General features: G+C 39.3%; 1 protein-coding gene across 3 annotated transcripts; it reads right to left on the bottom strand.

Moving 5' to 3' along the window:
- Positions 1-15,234: 15,234 nt before the first annotated feature.
- LOC121641301 (gastrula zinc finger protein XlCGF57.1-like) lies at positions 15,235-23,717 on the bottom strand. 3 transcript variants are annotated; one of them, XM_041987372.1, is made up of 5 exons: positions 23,580-23,685; positions 23,398-23,492; positions 16,125-17,324; positions 15,748-15,788; positions 15,235-15,663 (listed from the first exon to the last, which is right to left on the bottom strand). In XM_041987372.1, the coding sequence occupies exons 1-5, from the start codon at positions 23,610-23,612 to the stop codon at positions 15,491-15,493; spliced, it is 1,542 nt and encodes a 513-aa protein (XP_041843306.1). In that variant the 5' UTR covers positions 23,613-23,685; the 3' UTR covers positions 15,235-15,490. The 3 variants fall into 3 exon arrangements, with proteins under 3 accessions (XP_041843306.1, XP_041843305.1, XP_041843304.1); XM_041987371.1 differs by having other exon boundaries at positions 15,748-15,763; positions 16,100-17,324; positions 23,580-23,683; XM_041987370.1 differs by having other exon boundaries at positions 15,748-17,324; positions 23,580-23,717.
- Positions 23,718-27,669: the final 3,952 nt, after the last annotated feature.

The raw sequence follows: 27,669 nt of genomic DNA, 5'->3' as shown, positions 1-27,669 counted from the left end.
ATTTTTCATTCTGCTGTATAAATGTTGTTTTGCTTTTTTTTTTTTTTTTCTTTTAAAAAATGCAAAGGAAAAATATTTGTTAAAAAAAAAAAGTGTTTAAGCGGGAGCTCATCAGCTGAGCTCATTAGTGTTATTATCCCACGTGTCAGTCAGGAAGCAGGGTACACCCTGCATGGTTTCCACTCCATCATTAATCCAGTACAGCTACAAACAAAACACATTCCCATATTCAACAGAACCATTTCTTGCTCTAAGCAAATTATGCAAAGGGCCCCGCAACCCACTAGAGGTCCTCAAAGCTCAATGTTCAACCTCATCTGAGAACTACAATTACTTGTCTTTATTCCTTGTATGCTTAAATAAATGAGAGATATAATGATAAAACAAGCCAGAATGTTTAGCTGTGACTGGTGTTTTTATGGGATAATTAAGTCCAAATCGTTGGACTCCACTGTCACACAGCAGATTTAACGATAAAATTGCATTTCCAGCATGCTTTTCTGGTTGTCAAAGCACACCAGCTTCTTATGTGATTTAATTTTAGCCTTTCTATCACTTGAGGAGGGAAAGTGTGTCGTGTGAGAGGTGACTTGAGGTATATTTCGGGGTGGTGAATGTGTCAGACTCCACCATCAAGCGAGTCTTGCACAGAGGAGGTTTCCATGGATGCAGGCCTCAGGAGACACCGTTGCTCAGTAAGAAACATCTTCACCTTGCCTTTCCTAGAGGTCATCTGATGCAAGAGTCCAGCTTTTGGTCAACCATCCTGTGGTCTGATGAGACAAAGTTGGAGTTATTTGGCCAAATCAGTGACCAATATGTCTGGAGGAAGATGTGTCTGGACCATCAACACCACATCACTGGCAAAGAAAGTCTACCAGCACCTATACTTCCTCCACAGATTGAGGAAAGCTAGAGCCCTGGCCCCATTATGTGCACCTTCTACAGAGACCCTCAGAAGCATCCTGACCAGCGGCATCACAGTGTGATACAGTGCATGCTCCACATCCTGCAGGAAGACCCTCCAACGCATTGTGAAAGCAGCTGAGCAGATTGTTGGTGCCTCTCTCCTCTCCCTCCTCCTCGTCTCACCCGTAAGACCCCTCTGCATCGTGAGAGAGCCCACCCCCCCGTCACACAGCTTCTGTAGCCTGCTGCCATCAGGAAGAAGATTGCAGAGTCTGCAGACCAGGACCAGCAGACTGAACTTTTTATACCCTCAGGTTGACACCTTCAGGAACAAGCATACAGCCACTAAACAGACCATAAGCTAACTCAGTCTCCTTTTATGCACTATAACCATAAACATATATTGCACTGACTGTAATTTGCCTTGTCTATTTACTTAGTAATAGTACTTGTTTATTGGTTTATATTTTCGTATTTCATCACACAAGGTTTGAGAGAACCACCATTTCAATTCTTTGTCCTGTACATGCTGCAGAATTGACAAAGCTGACTTTGATTTTTTGACTTAAAACAAATGGTGACACTCATTGCAAGCTCTTTAATAAAAAAGAAAAAAAACAACTTAAAACTATCCTGTCAGTGCTTCTTTCAGTGTTGTTTCATTCTGACTTTTAGAAAAATGATCTTCAAACAAGAAAAAGTGTTTTTGTCCCATCAGATGCTTCTGAGGAGCGTCAATCAGTGCTGATCGTCCTGTCGGTCCTGGAGTTCTGTCACCATCAGCTCGGTTGTTCTGGGCATCAAAGCTCTGAGGAGCACTGAGAAGGAGCCAGAAAAGGTAAACCCTGGAGAAAAACAGCAGGAGGTGGATTGTATGTGGACTGTAGATGCACAAGGCAGAATTTTATACAGTCAACTCAACAGGCATTTAACAGATTAATAAAGGCGACTTACATTTACTTTAACAGCAGCATGTTGCCGATCAGTTTGACACTCATCGTCCTTCTTGAATCATCCCTCAAGAAAAACGATGCTTAGGACCCATGGGATCCAAACAGGTACCTGCAGAAAAAGTTCTAAATAAAGTCGTATGTTTTATACTTTTTCTACAGCACTAATCAGAACTACAATTGTTTTTAATCATTGAACACTTTTTCATTATTTTGATACCTTATTCCATTATGGGTCGCGGGTGAGCTGGAGCCTATCCCAGCATTTTAACAGGTGAGAGGCAGGTACACCATGGACAGGTCACCAGTCTGTTTCAGGGCCAACACAGACAGACAAACAACCATTCACACACACACTCTCTCCTAGGGAGAATTAAGAATAACCAGTTAACCTATCATGCATGTCTTTGGACGGTGGGAGGAAACCGGAGAAACTGGAGAGAACCCACGCATACACAGGGAGAACATGCAAACTCCACACAGAAAGGCCACCACCCCCAGGTTCGAACCTCCCCCAGCCGGGGCTCAAACCGGCGACTTTCTTGCTGTGAGGCTGCGATACTAACCACCACACCACCGTGCAGCCCTCGCATATTTTTTAATTCCATAAATCACTTTGTGCTGCATTTATTTGTATGAAAACTACTATATAAATAAAGCTTTTATTTTAAGAAACAAAAATATCAGTTATAAAGCGCAGAGTAAAATGAGGGAAGTTACTGGAGACTTGTGCATGTAAATAAATCCTAAAAACACTGAATTTGTTAAATGTCTGCTTTGTTTACCTTCACAACTACCTTTAATGATGCAAGCAGAAAAAAAAAGTTTCATATAGCAGATTCCCCAAAGCAGCCACCAACCAATGAGATCACCTGGAAAGTTTTCAATTAAAAATCATCTCACGTTTTTTATTATCCAGAAAATACACAAATTAGGTGAAATGATTTTTGACTACTAGTGTAGGCAAAAACATTCATAAAGTAAATGACCAAGCTGATCAACTTCTCTCTCATCGTCGTTATTCAGAGTAGACAAATACATTTTCATTTCAGTTTACATTCACCCAAAATTACATTAAAGATGTGGTTAAAAGGAGGGAAAACATCACAGTTCCTGAACATGTGCATATTTTTTTCTAAATGATGATTCCCAATATGATTTTTCTCTTCTACAGCTCTTAAGATTCAGAAGTCTACAAACCACAGATGGAGGAACTGACCACCAAACCTGCAGCCTGAACATCTTTTATACTTTTAATTACCATGAACCACAAAGACTCACTGTTCTGTAAAAACACTGATTTAATCAAACTGAGTTTGTCTCTATGGGTTGATTCAAAGAAATGGACTTCAAACTTTTAAAACTTTTGTAACCACTGATATTTATATTGAACATTTTATGTAAAATCACAACTTCTGGTTAAAGAGGGTTCATGAATGTTTATATAATGTTTATTTTTATATGCTAGCAACACTGAGTCAAAACAGTACTGACCCATATGTTACATAATTAAATATATTATCCACATTTTGTTGGAGAAAACCTTAAAAATGCACAAGTAATAAACAGGTACTTCTTCCCACATTATTAAAATAGGCAGGTACTAATTTCCCACCTTCCTAATTAATTAGGTACTGTTCCACACAAATTTCTTTTTACCTTTCTCTTTAGGTTCTTCTGCGTGTTCGTGACAGACTACTTCTCTCAGCTGACAATTTATTCATTTACAAGGTATAAGAATGTACAATTACAGAGCCCCGGGTCCTTGTCTATCCCTGCCAAACAGACATAAGAAATGTCCTGCTGGCTGCTAGACAGGACATCCTCTAACTGATTTCTGAACCCTTATAAACGTTATTGCTGTAGACAATTTTTGCTGACTAATGCTGCAGTTGCTGGAGTCGGATCAGATGCAGTCACAGGTCAACCACATGCAGATGTTTACAGCCTTCCTGTGACCTCTATGGTCAGTGACTTCTTGTGTTCTGAAAAACAGGGACAAAGAGACCATACACAGACAAGAAAGGGATTTCCTCTGGACTCCAGTTGACCTAGAAATTTCTCCTAACACAACATGTCACATGTTCTTCTCACATCCCCCTATATGAGCTTAAAGATAAGATATTTATTATGATAGAGTAAGAATATAAATGAAAATAAGTAGCACACTTAAGTAATTCCTTAAGTATCTCAATAAATTGATTTAGAATTCCCATGTCTGTTTTAATCAAAACAGTGCGGCAGGTGTTGGATTTAGCTACAACGTGTGCTTTCTGCTGTGAGATGATGTATTAACCACCTTCCAGTAATATTTCATACAATATTTCAACAATCTACTACTATGGTACACAGTGTAAAGTATATCCTTTGTTAAACAGGGTGTTTGGATTTTATTAGTATTGAATAAGATGAAGTATCTAAAAAGCTTTTTGTATAATAAATTAACATTGCAAACCCAAATCAAATCTAAATTTAGTCCATCTTTTCTTCATCTCTGTTTAACATATTTTTAGTTACGGTGTCTTTAACTCACTTTTTTACATCTTTGCAACATGTTTAATAAAGTACAAATAAAAAATGATAAAAGGCCATGAAAGTTCAGATTATCTAAGACAGTTGTTCTTAAACTGGGGGTCGCAAGAACATTTTAGGAGGTTGCCAGATATTTGTAAAAAATATACAGTCTAAATTTATCAAATAAACTTGGGAATTTTACCAGGGCACTCAAAGTTAAGCCATTAATGAAAAGACAATTCTCTGAAATTAGCGTCTTAATTTTTTTACCAATTAACACATAAAGTTAGAACAGACGTCATTAAAAATCTGAATTTGACATTATTTTTGCGAGAGAAGCTCATTTTGGGCATTTAGGTGCCTTATCATGGTGTTAAAACCCCCAAAACCACTTTATCCTACGTATTTATGAAAATTCACACAGTTTTCCAGCCTTACATTTAGAGAACGGCTGCAAGACGACTCTGAATTGTGTGATATACGGTATAATATAGGTCGTTGCGTGGGGGTTGTGTATGTTATCTTGGGGGTTGTTGCTCAAAAAGTTTGAAAAACACGGTTCTAAGACACCAAACTCTCCTTCAAATTGATTAAACACTGAGAAAAAAATGTTAATGCACTCATAAAACTAAAACAAACTGAAGTTTTACATTTGCAGCAAAGCCTCAGTGGAATATTTTCGGGGTAAGAACATGAAGCATGGGACAACATGTCCTGGTGGTGAAACCATGACTCTGATACATCTCCATATTTGGATTCGATAGGATTGTTTATCTGTCTCGCTAACTGTTGATTTTGGGACATTCCTTCACTGACTTTCTCCTCTACAAACACTCACCCTCCACATTTACACATGTAAAACAAAATAATTAACTTATAAGCTTCATCCTCAAGTCAAAAACCAAAGAACAGACTTTACTGAACCAGAAGATGAGAAGAGTCTCCATCTGATGTTTCAGGTGAGAGTGCAGGACGGTGGAGATTTAGCCTATAAAACAAAGGATTGGCTGATATCCTTGTGGATGCTTACATTAAGAACATGTTTCCATCCCTGCACCTGATCCTGAAGTTCCTAGTCTTCAGTCCAGACTGCCGCTCTGTGCACCGACGGCAGGTTCAGACCTGTTTAACTGCAGCTCTCGGGGTGAGAACAGCGTAAACAGCTGAAAACAGGTGGTTTTAAACCACCTGGTGTGAGACTATGAGATTTAAAGTCTTTAAATCCTTTGCAGACTATCCAGATCATGGTGGGTCTGTTTAACATTGGACTTGGACCGGGACGAACCAGCACGTATCCTGGAGATTTTTCCAGCTTAGGAGCTGCTTACTGGCTGGGTGCTGTGGTAAAATACTATTCTGCTTCTAGTTTCCTTGTTTCTTACTCATTGTAGATTTTAATAAACTTTCAAAACAGGTTTTACAGAATATTTTGACATTTCTCTTATTAAACATGTCCAAATGTTAATGTTTTAAACATAATGTATTCATCTAAACTATGTAGTACTGAGCAAAGGTGCTGATTTAGTATTTCTTTAAATGTTAAACAATAGTTCTCCAGCATTGTAATGGTCTTTTTATTTGTGTAGCCACTTAACTCCAACCTATGAATCACCATAAAAAGGCTTCTAATTTAAGAGATGAGCCAGTGTTGTGCTAACACATAAGAAAACTTAGCAAAGACCTAGCCTTAAATCGCATATGTCGGCTCTCTGCTACTAAGAGCCTGTCACAAAGGCACATTAGTTCTTTGTTTAGTTGCATCACTGAAAAATTGCAAAGATAATATTGTTTTATAGACAGAAAACAGGATTCAAGCAACAAGATGATCCCCAAAGACCTGAAAATGTGGAATATCTCAGCATGCTGTGCTCTCCATCTAAATTACCTATCAATGTCTCGTTTTTATTTGTATCTGTATCAGCGCCTGGAATCATACCCTGTAATTACCAAAGTAACACTGGGATGATAACAACTGAAACTGAATTTACAGGGTAATAAGGGGCCTGTAACCTACGGCAATGAGTTAAATTAGCCGTTTTTCTTTAGTTTAATTATTAAAGACGCACTACATAACTTTCTAGCGTTAGAACTGCGTTTTGGAATTGTTTGATAGCACAGTGACATATATTATGTGCATTTCTGGAGCACAAAAATAAATTTAGCAAAGAAACTATTTGGTAGTAGAATGGAAATATGGAAAATATTGTAAATATTGTAATTATGTGGTAACTGCCTGAAAATGTCTACAAAATATCAATAATTTTTTTTTAATTATTATAGTGACAGAAATGGCATAACTTAATATTTGGACAGTTTCCATGTAATAACCATAAATTCAAGCTGTACACAATCAATTACATTGATTTATTGGCAATTGGCAGTTTATTCCCGGTTCAGGACGCCTTCTGTTAAAACCATTATTCTTATTAATCTTTAGTTGTTGATTTCTTATTTATTGTGCCGTGTAGCATCTAGTCTGTGTTTTAAACAAGACATCATTAGTTGTATTTGGTTTTCTTTATTGTCATGTGTCGTAGCTATTTCATTTTGTGTGTGTACATATCAAAAATGGAGTGCCCAGTTAAAATTAAACTAGTGATTTATTTTGCATTGTTTCCGACTCAGTGTTACATCCCTTCCTTCCCTAAGACAAAAAGAGGGGGCGTAACAAATAGAAACTACTACCATTGTTTCCAGGTTTATAGTTATACCTGTTGATGTTTGGTTTATTGTAATATTACCAGGAAATACAATGGAAACATGTAATTTGTCGTTTTACAGCCGTGACTTATGGTTACTACATAGAAACTGTGCATTAGGTTACTATATTTGTCACTATAATAAACAAAAATGTTTATTATAGCTATATTTATAGTTATATTTTTAATATTTTTTTTATATATACTGACCTTTTGTGGACATTTCCAGGAACTTACCACATAATAACTAGAATATTACCATTCTACTACTAAATAGTTTTACCTCTCATTGCTGTATGTTCTTGACCCCTTATTCCCCTGTATTTTCAGTTCTAGTCTATTACCACAATATAACCTGGTTACAAATTTGGTAATTACAGGATATTACCTGGTTATTACATCTGTATTACCGTCCTATTTACTGTTTTAATGGATGGATCTTCATCTTGCAGATGGGATTCAGTGTGTTTATGAACATTGTTTGTGCAATCTTTGCCATCACTGGCATCGTGCTGTATGTCATAGACCGGAGAAATGCTTCTCTGCTCTGGCTCGGCGAACATCTCCCATACAGTGTTGATCATAATGACAACAGCTGCAGAAACGTAGCCCTCTATGCTCAGGTAACCATTCCCATATCTTTCAACAATTAACTTTTTGTCAATGTTAGACCCAAGTTGGCAGCAAAGATTTTAGATCAAGGAAGAGACACTATGAGTGGAACATTAACTGGAAATCAAATCAATTTTTATGCACAAAGCAACACAAAGTGTTGTACATAATACAAATTATGCATAATAAAAACATTTAAAAGCCTTCACACATCAAAGAATGGGACAAAATATAAAAAGGCACAATCGTACACAAACTCCCATGCAAACAAAGGGCATGTACACTGGTCTTCAGGACAGATAATTAAAACTTCAATTTTGTCCTGACTGAGTTTTAAGTTCTCAGACATGCATGACTTAATGTCTAAAATACAGTTTAAAAGTATTAATTGCGTCCACATCATCAGGAAACATAGCGTTATAAAGCTGCATATCATCAGCATAGCTGTGGAATTCAACGCTGTGTCTCCTGATGACTTCCCCAAGTGGCAACATGTACAGATTAAAAATTAGTGGGCCTAGAATTGATCCTTGGGGAACCCTACATTGGATTTTATGGATCTTTGAAGGGCATGTATCCATACTTACATAAAACTGTCAAGAGTAAAACCATTTAAGAACAGTACCTACGAGGCCCACCAGACTTCAGAGTCTATCTAATTAAAAATCTGGTAATTTCTTACATCAAAGGCAGCTTAGATCCAGTAGAACCACAAATGAAAGTTTTTGTGCGTCAAAGTTACACCTGAGATCATTAGCAATGTTTAAAGGGGCCGTCTCGGTACTGTGGTTCTTTCTAAAACCAGATATTTTTCCAAAATATTGTTTTCATCCAATATTATAATATATTTAAATGAAGCTGCTGAGTCTGATTTTAGTCTATTGTTAAAATTATCTACAATAAAATCACATGATGCAGGTAAAATCTGAGAGGGAGTTTGATGTTAAATGTCAAAATGTGCAGCCACTGCAGAAGTTACATATTGTTTCCTCACAGTTCTCACCAGGGCCTTCTGTTGGCTAAAACTGGTGATAATGTTTAAAAAAAACACACAGTAGTGGTCGTACCATAGACTGTATATAAAAGATGGACAGAGCCTCCATGACGTCACCCGTATGTTTCTGAAGAGCAAAAGTGAAGCTTGTTGGGCATTCCCACCATCGCCATCTTGGTAGCGTCACGCGCATGTTTGGTCTCGGAAAATACAAAAATAAGCAAAGAGGTCGAGCTGAGAGGGTGACTGTGAAGGTGGGGGTGGGTGATGGACAAGCATCAAACTCAGAGCTGCCTGTAGCTAAGAGCTAACCCTGCTAACCTGAGCAACGGTAGCTGACCAGCTAACGGAGGTAGGCGGGCTAAAGCTAAGGCGTGCTGTTAGCTGGCTAAAAACCGCGGTTGTGCTGCACTCTCCTTTCTTTCCGCGGATATTGGATACCTGTCAGTCAAAAGGACACGCCCTTAATTATGCCAAATTTGAAGATTAAAATAACATCAAAAGGGATGAGTTAAAAAAAAAAATTCACACCCCCTCACAGTCATCATGAAGGTAAACTTGACCTATTAATCCTAAAATGGTCTTTTTAACATGGGAGTCTATAGGGATTTGCTCTGTTTTGGAGCCAGCCCCTAGTGGATGACGGGGTGAACTGCACTTCCGCATGGGCTTCACATTTTACAGGCGGAGGTTGCCGCTTGGTGTGTATATGGACTCAGTAGCAGCTGTCAGTGACAAGACTGCTTCGTCACAAGAAATAAAATGTGGTTCTTCAACAATGACAACAAATTTCCTGTAGACGATATTTATCAAAAATTATAAATTGCCTTTTCTATAACAATCTTGAAACAAGTTTTATTTAAGTGGCCTAAGGGAAAATGGCTCTTGAGATTGTAAAGGTTGCAGATCGCTGCATTTACCCCTTAATCTTGACTAATTTTCTAAATTAAACAACAAAAACAGCTAACTCTGCAGAAGCTTCTTTTCTTAAATGGGTTTCATAACGTTCAAACATTGATTAAGATACATTACTTATTCTACCTCACATTTCTACCTCTTTTTACCATTTGTTAATTTTAAGTTAAATGAAAATTTCTTTTTTGTTTTTGACTAACATTTGTTATCATTGTGCTGTTTATATGAAGTAAATGGGTTATGGATGGAGCTAAAGCAGTGTTGACTCCAAATATCAGCTCAAGAAAAAAAGAGGGCAGGCTTTAGGTGTGTCCCAAATCAGGGTCTGCACACTTCGAAGTGTGCAGACTACGTAGGATACGGAGTGCCCTCCGGAGTCAACACACTTCGAAGTCTGCTTAATGTTGTGAAATGGGACAGCCTACTTAGCAAAGAATTTCCCATGGCAACAACATAGGACGTTGAATCACTTACGCCTCTGAAATTACTCATAGGACACTTCAGTGTACGTTAACACGGACAGTAAAAAATAAATAAATAAAAATTAAAAAATACATGGTCTGAGGCTGTTTTCCAGCCGGTACACACTTCATTAACCCCCTAAAAATCAATGAACAGCGAATATTACTGATTTTTAGTGTCACTATTTAACAAACATGTTTCTAACGTACTTGGTTTTGTGAAGGTTCTACTAAAGTGTAGTTTTAAAAAAGCACTTTATTTTAACAAAATTTTATTGAAACCTAAAACGTCCTCTTCTGAGTTCGATTTCTGATTCGCCACCGTCTTGTGCACAATGAATTCTGGGAGAAAAGAGGCCGTGAAGAATGCATCACCAGTGGCCTAAGTTTGAGGCCAAAGGAAATGTGGATTTGGAGGGTCATTCAAATTCTGTGAATTCTTCGCGCACCGTGATGACATATGTAGCCAACAAATCCGCACTTCGAAGTGTGCAGACCGTGAATTGGGACACTCCTTGTATCGGTTATCAGCTAAGGCTGATGAAGAAAATGGTATCGGCCTTCAAAATCCATATCGGTAGCTCCCTAATAATGTGTGAGGCCAACACTTGGAGAATCAGACAGATCAGACAGATTGTAAGCAACCTTTGTTGAAGTCTGTCTTTAATGAACCTGGGTTAAATAAGGCTGCACTAAATTTAACACTAGAACCGCCAATATTCCAATACTCCTAGAACCAAGAGAAGGGTAATTTTTTACCACCCTCTGCTGCAACAGCTGCAAATAACGCAAAGATGCATTTAAGTTATTTGTTTACATTTATTTTAATGGTTATAATGGAGACTTTTAAAAAAATGCTTAACAGTCAAAACAGCATATATTAAATAACAATAACAGATTTCAATATTTTAGTTCATTTTAGAGGAAGATACTATAAATAAACTTTGCTGCGAGTCCTTTGACTTGCGCGTGCGTCAGGCTCCTTGGTCGTGTTTCAAGACGGATCGGGCCGATATCGCCGCAGACCCCTTGCGCCCTTTGCGTGGGCTGATTTCCACCCTGGCAGCGTGATGCGGTTGGGGCGCACTTACAGTCTACCCTGGTCAACAGTTGTGCCAGGGGCGAATAAAATAAGCTAAAGTAGAGTTAGCTCAGCTAGAGAAGAAAATGTTACCAGGATGTTACAAAATGACAAGTCATCACCTTTACAGTTTTTCTCTATTGCCAAAACACAAAACCCAGTACTCTAAACCAAATGACCAGTTGCCTAAACACATTTAGTAAAACTCACCCCCTTTTGCCACAACCACAAACACAATTCACCTGTAGACACTGTTCACAAAACCCATCCCCTTTTTCTCAAAACTCAAAAAAAAATTTGCCGTGCTAAAACACATTTTGCATATAACTCTGCTCCAATATGCATTGTGAAGCTCATGTGATGCAAAATGCTACCCACAATCAGCAAAACTTGAACACAATGAACATACCTGGTGTCAATCAGTAAACACAACGACTCATAATTGAAAACACCTATTGCAAATGATGTGACCACACCTATATAAGTCAGTGCAGTTTGCTGAAAGTTCAAAAACAAAAATGGATGATGAAGACAGAAGAAGAGGAGTTTGTGTCAGAGGAGGGAGAGGAGTTTGTGTCAGAGGAGGGAGAGGAGTTTGTGTCAGAGGAGGCAGAGGAGCGGGCCGAGGAGGGAGAGGAGCAGGTCAAGGAGGGAGAGGAGAAGGAGGGCAAGCAAGACAACGCATTTTCATTACAGATGAAATGAGAGCAACAGTCATTGACCACGTCATTGTCCACGGCATGACAATGACCGAAGCGGGACAACGAGTCCAACCAAACCTCAGCAGATTCTCAGTGGGCACCATTATTCGGGCCTTCAGAGAACACAACAGGTACTGTATGTAGTAGTTTTTTAGTCACTACACTAGATATTCACAGTATACAGTAGTATAGTGGAGTGCACCTACATACAGACAAGTGCAATCATGGTTACAGTAAAAGTGTGTACTGCAAGGACCATTTCTGACCAAATGACTATGTTTGTTTCTCTAGAGTTCAAAGATTGCCATTTGCAGGTGGGAGGGCTTCCAGATTCACACCAGCCCAAGAGGTCCTCATTGTGGATATGGTTAGGGAGAACAATGTGATCAGACTATGGGAGATACGGGAGAGGATCATTGGTGACAATTTGAACTTTCCGACCATTGACAATGTCAGCCTGACAACCATAGACAGAGTCCTCAAGCGCCAGAGAGTAAGAATGAAGCAGGCCTATAGGGTACCCTTTGAGCGCAACTCTGGAAGAATAAAACACCTCCGTCACCAGTATGTGCAAGTAAGTACAGTACAATCCATGGCCTACAGTACTTTACATACAATACTATACTGTCGTACTGTAATGTGCTCTATTGACTGTCTTTCTGAACACCTGAAAAAGCTATTTGTTTCCACAGAGGATGTTCCAGTTAGAGTCCATGGCCAGACCCCATGAATTTATATTTGTGGATGAGGCTGGCTTCAACCTCACAAAAAGGAGGAGGAGAGGCCGTAACATCATAGGATAGAGAGCTATCGTTGATGTGCCCGGCCAACGTGGAGGAAACATCACTCTCTGCGCTGCCATGAGTTCTAGAGGGCTTCTCCACCGGCATGCTGAACTTGGTGCCTACAACACTGAGCGTCTCCTCACCTTCCTAGGAGAGCTCAGAGATGTTTTGCATGACAATGACCACCTGAATGCTCGGCCAGCAGATCACCACGACCAGCAGATTCCTGGACCAGCTGATCTTCCCATATACGTCATCCTCTGGGACAATGTTAGCTCCCATCGCAGCATCCAGGTCAGAGAGTGGTTTAACATCAATCAGCAATTCATTAATGTGTGTCTGCCACCCTACTCTCCGTTCCTAAACCCAATAGAGGAGTTCTTCTCAGCATGGCGGTGGAAGGTCTATGACCGCCAACCTTACACTAGAGAGAACCTTCTCAGGGCTATGGACCTGGCCTGTGATGATGTGGCTGTGGAGGCGTTCCAAGGCTGGGTGCGGCATGCCAGGGCATTCTTCCCACGTTGTTTGGCTATGGACAATATTGCCTGTGACGTTGATGAGGTCCTGTGGCCCGACCCAGCCCGACGACGTGATGCCTCTCCATGATTTCGGTGTCAACATACAACATACTGTGTCAATTTTCAACGTACTGTAATAAAAGAAATCGCACCCTGAACATTGTGTTCTCAATTGTTACTGTACAGTATCTATTGTGTGTAATGGATCCTCCATGGAGTTTAGTACTCATTTTTGCATTGAGTTGTGATATTACTGCATTTTCTGCATTATGTAACTATTCCCATGAAATGCACAAATCTATAGAAAATGCCCAAAACATATTTGAGAATAAATAAGGGTTGCTCAAATGCATCCTGGCAGTTGTGAAACTGTAAAAAGAACAGTCTCACACTGTGAAAATTGTGCTTTCAATTTTTTTGGTAATGTGGTTAATGATGCTCAGTAGTGTTTACATTTTTGCAGGCCTTGAGTGGTATTTTGGTGTCAGAGTTTGCTTTTGAGCATATGAGCAACTGTTTTGGTGTGATGGGTTGGTTTTGAAAAGAAACTGTGAGGTTTAGTGTACGTAGCTTTAGAAAAGTGTTTTGTGTTTAGAGTTTTGTGAAAAGTGAGGGCAGTATCGTGAAATGTGTTTAAGCAATAGAGAAAAACTGTAACTGCAGGCCTGTCGGCTACCAGGGCTGAGTATGTGTGGTTGATGACTCCTCAGTTTTGGCCAAAAGCCAGGACCTTTTCCTTGGTCTGCAATCTTTCATCAGGTCATCCTCAGTAGATGACTCGTTGCCGGGTAAAAATGAAAGATCACTTTCTCCCCCCACCGATTCCTCCACCGTCTTGTCAAAATCCTCCGCACCCACATCCAGAATTACTTCTCCCTCTGACTCTTTGTCACTCAGGTTTTGGAATAATATCCAAGCTTCTTTGGCATTCATCCATCTATTGTATTTATCCGTTTGTCAAATTTAGCACTAGATAACCCTAAACGATTATAAAACCCACTCTCTGACAGCTGTCAAACTCATATGCGTTACTAAGCAACCAGGAGTGGCGCGAAAACATCCGACAGCTGAACACAGTGCATTAAATTAGACGGTATAAATTACCTCTTTGGTGGTTCTAGGTATATATGCTCAGATTTCTTGTGATCACACACTCACCAAAATTGGACCCATTACTGGACCCATTTCAGGAAAAGTCACAAATACTGAGAAGTAGGGTTTTTTTTTTAACTGAGATACAAGTGTTTGAAAAACCAAGGAGGTAAAATTTACCCCTTGGCGGTTCTAGTGTCAAACAAGTTGAGACTAAATTAGGAGATGGTTCTAGTTTGAGTCGATATTTTTTCTTTCTTGAGCAACTTCCATGGAGTACCCCCTGAAGTTCTATGAAGGTTGGAGAAAACCTTAAAAATGTACAGGCAATAAAGACCAGGTACTTTACACACTAATATCCTTTTACCTAAGATTTTCCACACACATTTGTTGATTTGGTCAGTGAGAACAAACAACGTCTCTCAAAGTAAATGTATTTATTTTTACAATTGTGTACAGAATTCTGGGTTCTGAGACTATCTCACCGTCTCTGGTTACATCGGAAGGAGTTCTGCTGAAACTGCTGCCAAAATCAGAACACTGCTGCTTTCCCTCAACCCAGTAATTAAACCTTGTCTAAACTAAACAGTGATTGGACGCTATAACTAACTAGTCAGCTGTTGCAAGGCAGATCTTTACTGTGTTCTTGCAGCCTGGCTTGGCCTTGTCTGGTACTGGCTTCCTGTTCCTGCAACTTCTGCAAAACAGACACATACATACATACATAGCGCAGACTTCCTGTTCCAAGACTTAAACTCTGTTCACTTTCAGAAATTCCTCTTACTACACTGATACTCACTTTGGTCCTACGAGGGCCACAATCCAGCAGGTTTTCCATGTATCCCTGCACCAACACACCTGAGTCAAATTAGGTGGCTCTAACAGCCAATCAGGTTCTACACAATGACTCATTAATTTGACTCAGGTGTGTTGGTGCAGGGATACATGGAAAACCTGCTGGATTGCGGCCCTCGTAGGACCAAAGTGAGTATCAGTGCCTTACTACAAAATGCATGTTCTTTCTACTGCAGACACAAGCATTGCTCAAAACCCCTTGTCAGTTTCACTTCTCGTGCCTCTTGTGACCTTTTTTGATACACTGCACATGTAGACCTTCCTCGCTTAGCAGGAACAAAGCTGCAATTAGATGTTTTTGATTAAGGTCATACTTGTTATACATTCCAAGACTAATTAAAATAATATCTAACACTAACCAGCACATATCTACACAGCAAAATCCTGCAACTGTGCCTCCTCTATTTTGTGTGGACACGAATATGTCGTTTCAAAGAGAGATGCCACATAAAAACGTCACCACAAAACTCACAGCTGAATGGTTTGTCTCCTGTGTGGATTCTCATGTGTTTCTTTAAGTAGTCATTTCGACTAAATCTTTGTCCACATTCATCACAGCTGAATGGTTTCTCTCCTGTGTGGATTGTCATGTGTAAGTTTAAGGTTGTCTTTTGACTAAATTTACGTCCACATTCATGACAGCTGAATGGTTTCTCTCCTGTGTGGATTCTCATGTGTCTGTTTAAGTTTGTCTTGTGACTAAATCGATATCCACATTCAGTGCAGCTGAATGGTTCGTCTCCTGCGTGTATTCTCATGTGTTGATTTAAGTATGTCTTGTAACTAAATCGTTGTCCACATTCATCACAGCTGAATGGTTTGTCTCCTGTGTGGATTCTCATGTGTAAGTTTAAGGTTGTCTTCTGACTAAATTTATGTCCACATTCATCACAGCTGAATGGCTTGTCTCCTGCGTGGATTGTCCTGTGTAAGTTTAAGCTTTTCTTTTGACTAAATTTCTGTCCACATTCATCACAGCTGAATGGTTCGTCTCCTGTGTGGATTCTCATGTGTTGGTTTAAGTTTGTCTTGTAACTAAATCTTTGTCCACATTCATCACAGCTGAATGGTTTGTCTCCTGTGTGGGTTCTCATGTGTTGGTTTAAGCCTGTATTTTGACTAAATCTTTGCCCACATTTATCACAAATGAATGGTTTCTCACCTGTGTGGATTCTCATGTGCTGGTTTAAGTATGTCTTTTGACTAAATCTTTGTCCACATTCAATACAGCTGAATGGCCTCTCTCCTGTGTGGATTCTCATGTGTTCATTTAATTTACTTTTTCGTCTAAAGCTATGTCCACATTCATCACAGCTGAACGGTTTGTCTCCTGTGTGGATTCTCATGTGTAATTTTAAACTTGTCTTGTAACTAAATCTTTGCCCACATTCATCACAGCTGAATGGTTTCTCACCTGTGTGGATTCTCATGTGTTGGTTTAAGTCTGTCTTTTGACTAAATCTTTGTCCACATTCATCACAGCTGAATGGTTTCTCTCCCGTGTGGATTTTCATGTGTCTGTTAAGGTTTACTCTATGACTAAAGATTTTACCACAAACATCGCATCGAACTGTTTTCTTTCCTGTGTGGACCTGTTTCGGGTTATTTTTTCTTTGTGTCAAACATTTCTTACTATTCAAGCAGCTCAAAGACCTTTTTGTTAAGTGTCTCTGGAGAGATCGTTGAGAGTGAAACTCTTCACCACATTCAGAGCAGCTGAGGGAGGTTTTGGCAGCGTTACATTCCACATCATTGTTTACACCTGACCCATGTTCCCTGTTGTCATTCCAGCTTTTATCTTCGTCTTTCATTTCAGGTCCAAAATGTGACAAATATTTTATCTCAGAAGAGCCTGAAGCCTTTCTGTCACAGTGTTGTTGTAAATGACTGTTCGGGTCTGGGTCACTGCTTATTTCTGGTCCTCCATATTCCTCTCCATCAGTTTCTGATTTAATCTGTTTATCTGGGTTGTTGGTTGGAGCCTTTACTTCTGTGTTACCTTCAGTTTGGGTTTGATAAAGGTGGGCTGAATATGACAAAGGCTGAAGTTCTTTTTCATCATCTTCAGTCTTCACAGGAGCCATCATCATTGGAAGACTGGTGACACTCTCCACCAGCCCATCATCAATTGCTCTCCATCCTGATTGGGCCATAGTTCCTCTGGATCCTGCTTGTCCAGACTCCAAGAAACCTCCTCTGTTATCACCAACAGTTGCTGCACATCTGCAGGGAAGACTGAAATAAAAAGGAAAGAAAACTAAATTCCCATCTCTATATCTCTCCATATATATATATATATATAAAGAAAGGCGTCCCCAGCTATCCCCCACGAGAAGGAAGTGCATTTTACATCTGAGGTGTGTGTTTTCGGTACAGTTGTTTCTTTTTTACACCAAGAATAAATGTTGCAACAGCAGAAAGCTGTATTCAGATTACAGGCGACAAAATCGTCCAATGTACATTAATTACATTCAGCTGAGTTGTTGCTGAATTGCATTGAAGTGTTGCTCAAGCATTCGCTGATGTCACATGATTTAACTTAATAACCAATTTACCGCTACCCTGAATTGGACTGAGTGGTGTAGAAAATGGTGAATGAATGAATGAATGACATCAAACTCTGTGCGCACGTCAATATCAAATGACTGTTGAGTTATATGAGTTATCTTTATTTCAATATAAAATGGCAAGAAAAAGCTTTGATTAGCATATTATGCTAAGTTTAGAATAGCCTGCTATCAATAGTTTACCAACTTAGTGGGACATAAAAAGGAGGGTCGAAGCCCGCATATAACTAGATGTTGTTGGAAGACGCTATTTAAAAAAACATGTCCACGATCGCTCACAACAAAGTAAATCCATGTAAAATTATTTAAATACATCACTGATAAATGTGCGAACAGGGTTTCATTACGGGTCCTAAATATGTCTATTTACACACACTTGAGCTTACTTTGTAAGTTAACTTATGAGAAAAAGTTTTTTCATGCTCCTGTTAAAAAGGAATTCTGGAGATACGTGCTTTTCATCAAACAGCGAAGATAAATATATTTACATATACATAAAAATATACGTATATTAGTGCCAGGCAACAATTAAAATGTTTAATAGCGATTAATCGCATGACATGCTGTGATTAATCAATCGAACTTTATTATAAAGCACTTTTCATACAATGAAATGTAGCACAAAGTGCTTTACAGGTTTTAAAAGAATTAGAAAGCCCCCCATCTCCATCACCACATATACATATTCACACACACACGTCAGATTAATATGTGGCTGAGAACAGAGGAGTCAAAACACTATCCCAGGAGCCGTCTGCACAAGGAGTTGGCCGGATCACAGAGGCCAGGGCACCAACACGGGCACCAGTGCAGAGGGCTCACTCTGAGGAACACTGGAGAAAAAAAAATAAAATATATATATGTTACTAGTACTTCTAGATTTTCTTAGTGAATCAAACAGTTCCTCTCATCCTAAGCATTCATTGCATTGCTGACCTTGTGTTGAGCCTGCATATGACAAAAAAACAATCTTGAATCTTAGTCTAGTTCTGTTGGCTATACAATCATGGGGAAGACTGCAGACCTGACAGTTGTCCAAAAGACGACCATTGACACCTTTCACAAGGAGAGCAAGACATAAAAGGTCATTGTTAAAGAGGCTGGTTGTTCACAGAGCTCTGTGTCCAAGCCCATTTTTAGGTTTTAAAATAAAGAAAAACATAAAATCTTTTTTAAATGAGGATAAACAGACTTTCTTCTAAGGGATGTAGATATTTGTGGAAAATTGTGTAAAGTAAAAAAAAAAGTCCCTGGTTTCCAACTTTAATGACAAGAAAGATAGATTTAAAAGAAATATTTTAGCCACGTATTTAGGGCATTGTGGAAGGTCCAGAGAGGCACTTGTATGTCCAGAGTCGCAGATTGGAAACCCCTGATGTAGTGTTTGTAAACCACAATTTACTGCATTTTCTTTATATAGCCGTAGGCCTTCTTTTAAAGGAAAGAGACATGTAGCACGTAACAATGCGATTAATCACTGAAGTCAAACATATTCTCTTTTATACAGGATTTTCCTCAAAATCACCGCCTCCATCTGCTTTGCCCTGAGCAGTAGACAGTGGGTGTGACCTGCGTCCCGGCCTCAACTGGTTGTAGAGAGGTGCTAACAGCAGAGCCCCACACCAGCAATGTAAAAAATAACCCGAAACCAAGACAAACACAAGCAGTAAACTCACCTATCTGACTGTACCAACCCTGGTTGAAATGCTTGTTCTATATTATAGGCAAAGCAAACAAGGGGAGAGTTTCCCCCATGGATCAATAAGGAATTATACATTATTATTTCATTAAGTGTGCCTTTGCATCTCCACCCGGTGTTACAACAACTCATCAGAATCTGGATGGGTGGGTACTCTGCGCTGCTGCCTGGTGCACAAACAACAGTTGGGACCAAACCCCCTCCTGAAGGCGGAGGGAGGCTACCCTTTTGCCCACTGGGGTAAACCCCAACGTACATGCGCCAAGTCGGGGGGCAATTAGGATGCCCACACCACCTTGGTGCCTCTCACCGGAAAGTAAGAGGGTCCAGCCCCTCTCAAGGACAGTGGTTCCAGAGCCCAAGCTGTGTGTTGAGGTGGGTCCAACTATATCTAGTCGGAACCGTTCAACCTCGTGCACCAGCTCAGGCTCCTTCCCCACCAGAGAGATGACATTCCACGTCCCAAGAGCTAGCTTCTGCAGCTGAGGATTAGACCGTCAGGGGCCCCGCCTTTGGCCACCAACCAGCTCACACTGCACCTGACCCCTATGGCCCCTCCTGCAGGTGGTGAGCCCAGGGGAGCGGGGGCCCATGTCACCCTTTCGGGTTGAGCCCGACCGGGCCCCATGAACAAAGGCCCGACCACCAAGAGCTCACCTTGCCCCACCTCCAGGTCTGGTTTCAGAAGGGGGCCCCAGAGACCCACATCTGGGCAAGGGAAACTTGGGTCCATGGTTTGTCGTCTGGTCCTTCCCCTAGACACCTGTTTTCCACGGGGGACCCTACCAGGGGCTTAAAGCCCCCGAAAACATAACCACTAGGATCGTCAGGAAGCGCAAACTCCTCCACCACGGTAAGGTGGCAGCTCAGGGAGAAGTGTAGAATCAATATAGAATATAATATTATTAGGAATTTCAGTTTATATTTTACCAAAGTAAGAGGTGTAGTATGATCAATATGGTTTATTAGTACTGCGAGTTTGATGTCACTACATGTCATATTGTAGTTATTGCTCATTTATTACTTATTTTAAAAAAAAATCCTAAAAATACATGTAAGCATATTTTACCAAAGTAAGAGCTTTAGTATGATCAATATGAGATGGATTATTAGTACTGTCAGTTTGGTAGCACTACAACATGTCATTTTGTAGTTATTGAATATTTATTATTTAAATGATTAAAAAAAGCATATTTTACTAGAGTAAGAACTTTAGTATGATCAATATGGTTTATTAGTACTGTGAGTTCGGTGCCACTACAACATGTCATACTATAGTTATTGCTCATTTATTATTTAAATTGTGAAAGAAAATCCTAAAAATACATGTAAGCATATTTTACCAAAGTAAGAGCTTTAGTATGATCAATATGAGATGGTTTGTGTGTACTGTGAGTTTGGTAGCTCTACAACATGTCATACTGTAGTTATTGCTCGTTTATTACTTATTTAAATGATGAAAAAAATCCTAAAAATACATGTAAGCATAATTTAACAAAGTAAGAGCTGTAATATGATCAATATGACATGGTTTGTGTGTACTGTGAGTTTGGTAGCTCTACAACATGTCATATTGTAGTTATTGCTCATTTATTACTTATTTAAATGAAAAAAAATCCTAAAAATACACGTAAGCATAATTTAACAAAGTAAGAGCTGTAATATGATCAATATGAGATGGTTTGTGTGTACTGCGAGTTTGGTAGCTCTACAACATGTCATATTGTAGTTATTGAATATTTTCCTTTCATGTTTTTTTCGGTGTTACAATTTGCTGACGGTCCCTGCCCAGTCAAGCACAGGCAGGCTCTGCATAGAGCTCAGTGCAAGTCTCCCAGCTCGGAGGACAGCTGGCTTTGATGAAAAATAGTTCACAGTCAACGTCGCTGTGATTGCGAGCTACAATCGTATCGTGTTGTGTCGGTTTAGTAGAAGCAATGTTCTGTTTATGAGTGATTAATCCAGAAAAGCCGAATCTATTAATATCTTTCTCGAAGAAGCGCGCTGTGGCTCCAGTAAGATTTCCTGAAGACTAACGTTATTAGTCTGCAACTGTGAAAATCGTTTGGTGTGAGCCCAGCATTAAACGGAGAGGAACAATCGCAGACCAGAGATACAGATAAACTACAACCTACAACTTAACCTCACTAAGCTCCAAACATCACAACCACACAATTCCCGGGAACTGGGGCGCCGAAAAGGGGGGGTAAAGGGGAAGGATTCATGGGGCCCATGAGTGACAGGGGGCCCAGAAGGGCCCTCAATGCAGTTGTAATACTGACAAAATTATCTGATACTTAATGATAAACTTACAATCATGCAAACAATTTAGTCACAATGCAACGGTATCACTAAGTTTTTTTGCTTTGGAAACATTTCTGAACACTCAACCCCCCTCTATATTTCCCTTACATGGTTCAGTCCACCTGCTCCTTCAGCTGGGAAGCAGCGCAACAGACAGACAGCAAGTGGATGCTTAGATGGCAGCATGTCTCAAAAGTCAGGAAGCTTAAAACGAAAAGAAAAAAAGCTGAGGCTGGAGAGAGAACAGAAGGGTTGAACAGTACGTCACCCAGTTCTTTCAGAGGCGAGGTGGTCAGTTAGCTCGTCTGATGGAAAGTTGTGGAACATCAGCTTGTTGTCTCTCCTAAACTTTGTTCATATAAGCTAGCTGACTTTGCTCCATATTAGCTCATATTTCTGAAGAAAACTGGATTTTCTTTAATTTCACCGTTGTTTTAATTAAATAATCAAGGCAGGCAAACGATTAGCAAGCTGCTCTACTAAAACATAATGCATGTCTGAACAGACACAAGAGCAGCCTAAGCAAATGCTGCCAGACCCACCCTCCCCTCTCCGCCCACCTGAACATGTCCAGATGACCCCTGAGGAACGAGGTGAGCAGCTGAGTGTTGAATTAATTGATTATTGTGGAGAAAAAACATTATATAATAGAAAAAAAAGTTCTGAATTATTAATGTTAAATAAAAATAGTTTGCATTTATTTTCTCAGCTATCACTGTAATGTTAGGCCAGGTCAGTAGTTTGGGACTCATCCTCCTGCTTTGCAGTAGGAACAGAGACATTTCTAGTGCAGCAGACTGGTTGACTGCTTTCAATCCAATCAGAGAAATATTTACATTTTCTAGAAATCAGAAGATTAACTAGCAACAACCATATAGCATCATATATGTTCCCCCACTAATCTAATGCTTCACCTGTCTACAGATCTGGAGATAAATTAGACTTTGTGTTGCTACATGAGAGAAACAATGACGTGGAGATTTGGTAGTCAAATCAGTTTACCTTCACATTGTTGGTGAAATCACTGAAAGCACCTTAAAGTAAAACAATCAGTGGGAGACCACCAGAAATAATGATTGTGATGCTTTTACAAATGACATTACATGATTGGAGAATAGAATAGAATAGAATAGAACAATAAACCATGTGAGGTCCTGCTATTTTTTGTTTATGAGCCTATCTAATTTAAATACCATTTGCATCTGATTTAATGATGATAATGTCGCCAATACAATAAATCATAAAAAAAATGAGTGGTCATTTTGTTTTTGATGGTGTCTTAGCTGAGATTTGATTTGTTTCTCCACAGATGCAGAATGCGTTTCATTTTCATGGAAGAGGTTATTTTGTATTTAAGTTTTGTATTTGTAATTTGTTTTGTAATTTTCATGAGATAATTAAGTATTTAAAAAAAGATAGATAGGTTTTTAAATATAAAGTATCCATCTTGCAGCAAATAACTGAATCTAAATTAACTTCATTATATTTTTAGTTGCTTCCCCTACCAACTACCTGTCATGTTTTTCTTTTAATTTCTTTTAATTTAATTTCTTTTAATGCTATTTTGATGGTCAAAATAGCATTAAAATTGCCAATTGGATGTATTACACTATTAAAATCTTCAGGGGGAGGCCCACTGAGTTTCTTTTCATGGGGCCCAAAATCTCTAGCAGCGCCCCTGCCCGGGAATATCACCGTTTAAACCAAACACATCACACCAAAGTATGAAGATTCTCACCTTCCTTCCCGAAGTGGATCCCTCGATAACGAGGCTTTGTCCGATCCTCCTTCCGTCCCGTCGTTTCTCCCCAGCGAGCTGGCCTCCGCAGCGGACTGAAACCAACAACAGTCAGTATCCAGATACGTCGGAGTCTCCAGCTGTAATTTCAAGTTTCCATTGAATAAGGTTGCAGAAAATACCTGAAAAGAAGTGAAGCGGATCCTCGAGCTCATCTATCTGCACCTCAACTCTTTAATGTTTATTCTACTTCTTCTACTATTAAAGAAACGTTGGTTCGGTTTAATAAAGTTTACGCGCAAGTAAGGATGTTATTATGCTCGAGCCGATCTGCTCGATCGCACGTCGAGCATGTCATAGTCAGCACACCAAAAGTCACGTGATATTCCAACCGAGGCCATACGTAGAGTCCGCCTCTGACGCTGCGATCCATTGGAAGGATGCGTCAACGCGGCCGCCATCTTGGGCCGGGCGAAGCGGCGCGTACTTACTGCATTAGTCAACAGAGACAGAGGTCTTTCAACGATTAAAATCACCATAACTCACTGAATTTTCAACCGATTTTCAATCAGTTTGGTTTATTTGAAATGTCACATTTATAATAAAACAATTTATTATTTTTAAATTTATATCATGCACTTACACATACTCTAACACACCCACATGCATACTGAATTTTTCTATTACACTCAGAGAAATAATAATGGTGGTGCTCATATATGGAGTTATATTTTTATTTTTATTGTGAAAAAATCAAATATAATTAAATAAAAAATAAAGGGGTTGAGTAAAAAAAATAATAATAAATAAAAAAAAACAACACACTCATCCAAAAAATGATTGCCTAAATTAAAAATTTACCAAATTTACGCCAAAAACGAAATTATCAATTAAAGTTATTTACATCTGTTTCTCTTGCCATTTGATAAAAAGTACAGAACCCAAACTTCCCTTTGACGTGACAAGCCCACTATCAGGTTCATTACTTTAAACAGTTGTTTAAAGTAATGAACCTGATAGAGGTACCAAAGAACACAAAACCAATATAAAACAGACGTTTTTTACACAACGTCAAAGAAAATAAAATAAACATAGAATTCAAGACCAGAGAAATTTGGTAAAAGTACTGAAGGGTTAATTCAAAAGGAACCATTACTAATAGTGTATTTTATTATCATTTATTGGAGACTTTGTGTTAGTGAAATATTATGATCATATGAGAAATTGTCAGGGCACTAACTTTGCAAAGATGGTCAGGAAAATTAAAAATGGGTTGTAGACTATCCCTCCTTCCTTTAAACAATTTGACTGTCCAGTCCTGCCAAAGTCCTCTGGTTTAAAATGATGACTGAACAGTCCTTCCGCACAAAGTCTCTCGTCCTGAGGGTTGCTACCCATGCTGCCTCCTCTTGTCGTTTGGAAACATAAAAAAAATGTTGGAATGACATGATCTACTGTGACTATGAGCAGGACTGATGGGGTGACCGTCTTCCAGGTGACCTCTGACCCCCAAAGCCGTTGGCCTCCTCTGTGTCAGATTTTGAAGACTCTTTGCTACAGTCCTGTGTGCTGCTCTGTGTCTCAGCACCTGAGGACGGTCCAGAGGACGTCTCTCTCGGTACTCGGGGTGAGCTGCAGCCTTCAGTGCTTTCAAAATCCTTTCTTCTATCATTCAGATCTGATTAACCAACTTTTAAAAAGTTACTGATTAGGGCATTTTATCTGGAGATTTCTGTTCTTTAAAACACAGATTTTCTTATAATTCATCAAAAGCTGATAAAGAAATAGCTTCAAACCTTTGCTAAGATTAATTTTCTGTGATCTCTAGTCTTTAAGGAGCAGGACTGTACATGATCCGTTTATTTTACTGACCGAACGATGTTATAAATGTAGTGGTGGGTGAAGTTTCTATTCACCAGACACAAAGTTTTATTGTGGGGTCTTTATTTCTCAGCTGCCCAGAGTAACAAGGAGAAAATAAAGGAATAAAAAATAAAAGGGCAGCTTTGAAGTAACAGAAGTCTTTATGCGACAGTGGGTCTGCCACTTTCCAATCTGTGTCAAATACCAGGTTCACTTGTGGGAGTAAACATTTTACCACAGAAAACTGAGCCCCTGTGAATCTGCCTTTCCAGAAAAAAAAATGCCCATCAGCTGGTGCATGAACATCTGAAACGGTCACTCTTAACAAAAGAAAAGAAACAAAACCGCATATCAGTCTCCATACATGTGACGCTTAGTACACTGATGTTGTAGATCAATTTATTGGGGAGGAATTCCCAATAATAAGGGATATTAAGGAATACTCATGTGTGCTACTTATTTGAATTTATAATTTTACTCTATTATTCATATTAAATCTCTTATTTATAAGCTCATATACTTACTAACAGTCTGCTAGTGTGCCTAAGCAACGATGTGTGAGAAGAACATGAGACAGGCTGACTAAAGCTGAGCTGCCAGTAAAATAACATGTGAGATGTTACACTTAAGTTAACCGGAGTCTAGAGGAAATCTCCTGTTTGTCTGTGTATTGTCTTCTTCTTCCTGTTTTTTAGGACACAAGTGGAAGGGGGTCACAGGATCTGTGACTGCAGCTGACCCTATATCTTCCATATTGTATGTTTGGTTTGTGGCAGCATGTAAAAGAATCGACCCACATTCGAGGTCACATTCTGGACCTGGTTATTTCAAAGGGTGTTGATATTTCTTCTGTTGCGGTCACTGACTTGGCCTTGTCTGACCATTTTTGTATTTTGTTTGATTTACTGATCACTCAGAATGTCCAACCAACCTGCTCCTCGGTTAGGAAGAGGTACATTAATGAAATGTTACCAACAACCAGTACAGAGTCAGTTGATGGACTCCTGGATCATTTCAACCTGAAAGTCTTGAATGTAATGGATGCTGTTGCACCGATAAGAATCAAGAGCACTTTGATCAAACAGAAAACACCATGGAGAAACACCACTGTGGTTACCAGCCTAAAAAGAGAAAGCAGGAAAACTGAGAGGACATGGTGGAAAAATAAACTTCAAATTCACTATGAGCTGTACAAACAAAGCCTGCATAACTATAACAATGAGCTGTGAAGGCCAGAGAGCTGCATTTATCTGAAATGATTAACAGGAATGTCAACAATTCTCGCACTCTTGTTTGCTACGATTGAAAAACTTACAAATCCTCCTAAACAGATAAGCCCAGAGCTCCTTTCCACTGAGAAATGCAACCAATTTGCAAACTTTTTTAGCCAGAAAATTAAAACAATTAGGCAAAATATTAATTCCACACAGTCACACAAGAAAAGTAGTCCGTGTCTAAAACCTTGAAATAATTCTGATGTTATGTCGCAATTTAAAACTGTTGATTTAAAACTCAAAATAGTTTTAAAAAAGAAACAGTTTGGCATTTGAAATCAACAACATGCACTCTGGACATGATACCATCCGACTTTTTAAAAACAGTTTTTACCTCAGTAGAAAGTGGTCTCCTACTGATAGTTAACAGCTCACTGGCATCAGGCATTTTTCCCAAGTCACTAAAGATAGCTGCTATTAAGCCAAGAAAAGGACTCTAGGCGCCCCTATAATGAACAACTATAGACCGTCTCTAACCTCTCTTTTATTTCCAAGATTATTGAGAAAGTTGCATTTCACCAGCTTCATGACTTTTTAAATGAAAGTGGAAATCTTGATAAATTTCAGTCCGGCTTCCGACCTCATCACAGCACTGAAACAGCTCTGGTCAAAGCGTTAAATGACATTAGGTTGAATACTGACCCTGGTCAAGTATCAGTCCTGGTTCTGTTGGATCTCAGTGCTGCGTTTGACACTGTAGATCACAGGCTGGAAAACTGGGTTGGACTTTCTGGAGCTCGGTCAGAACACAGAGAGCTGCTTTCTAAAAGGTTTCCAAGTAGTGTTAACATACCCTGTGAGCCACGTCGTGCCCCCAAATATAGGGTAAACAGTTCCAAACCCATTAAGTTAGCTTTATTAAATGTAAAGGTCATTAGCAGGGAAAACATTTTAATGATCTTTTCACTGAACACAACCTTGATTTCATGTTTTTAACAGAAACTTGGTTAAACCAAGACAACGCAGCTGCTCTTATAGAGTCAACCCCCTCCAACTTTAGTTTTATTTGTGAGGTCAGACTGAACAGGAGAGGTGGAGAAGTAGCAGTTTTATTTAATGAATCATTTCAATTGTAAATAAATTTATTGGGATACTCATCGAGGAATTATTTAAGTGTGCTACCTATTTTCATTTA

The sequence above is a fragment of the Melanotaenia boesemani genome, chromosome 6 (genome assembly GCF_017639745.1).
Source record: "Melanotaenia boesemani isolate fMelBoe1 chromosome 6, fMelBoe1.pri, whole genome shotgun sequence".
Lineage (NCBI taxonomy): Eukaryota > Metazoa > Chordata > Actinopteri > Atheriniformes > Melanotaeniidae > Melanotaenia > Melanotaenia boesemani.
The sequence above is the reverse complement of the archived record's forward strand: the minus strand, read 5'-3'. Positions and strand labels throughout refer to the sequence as shown.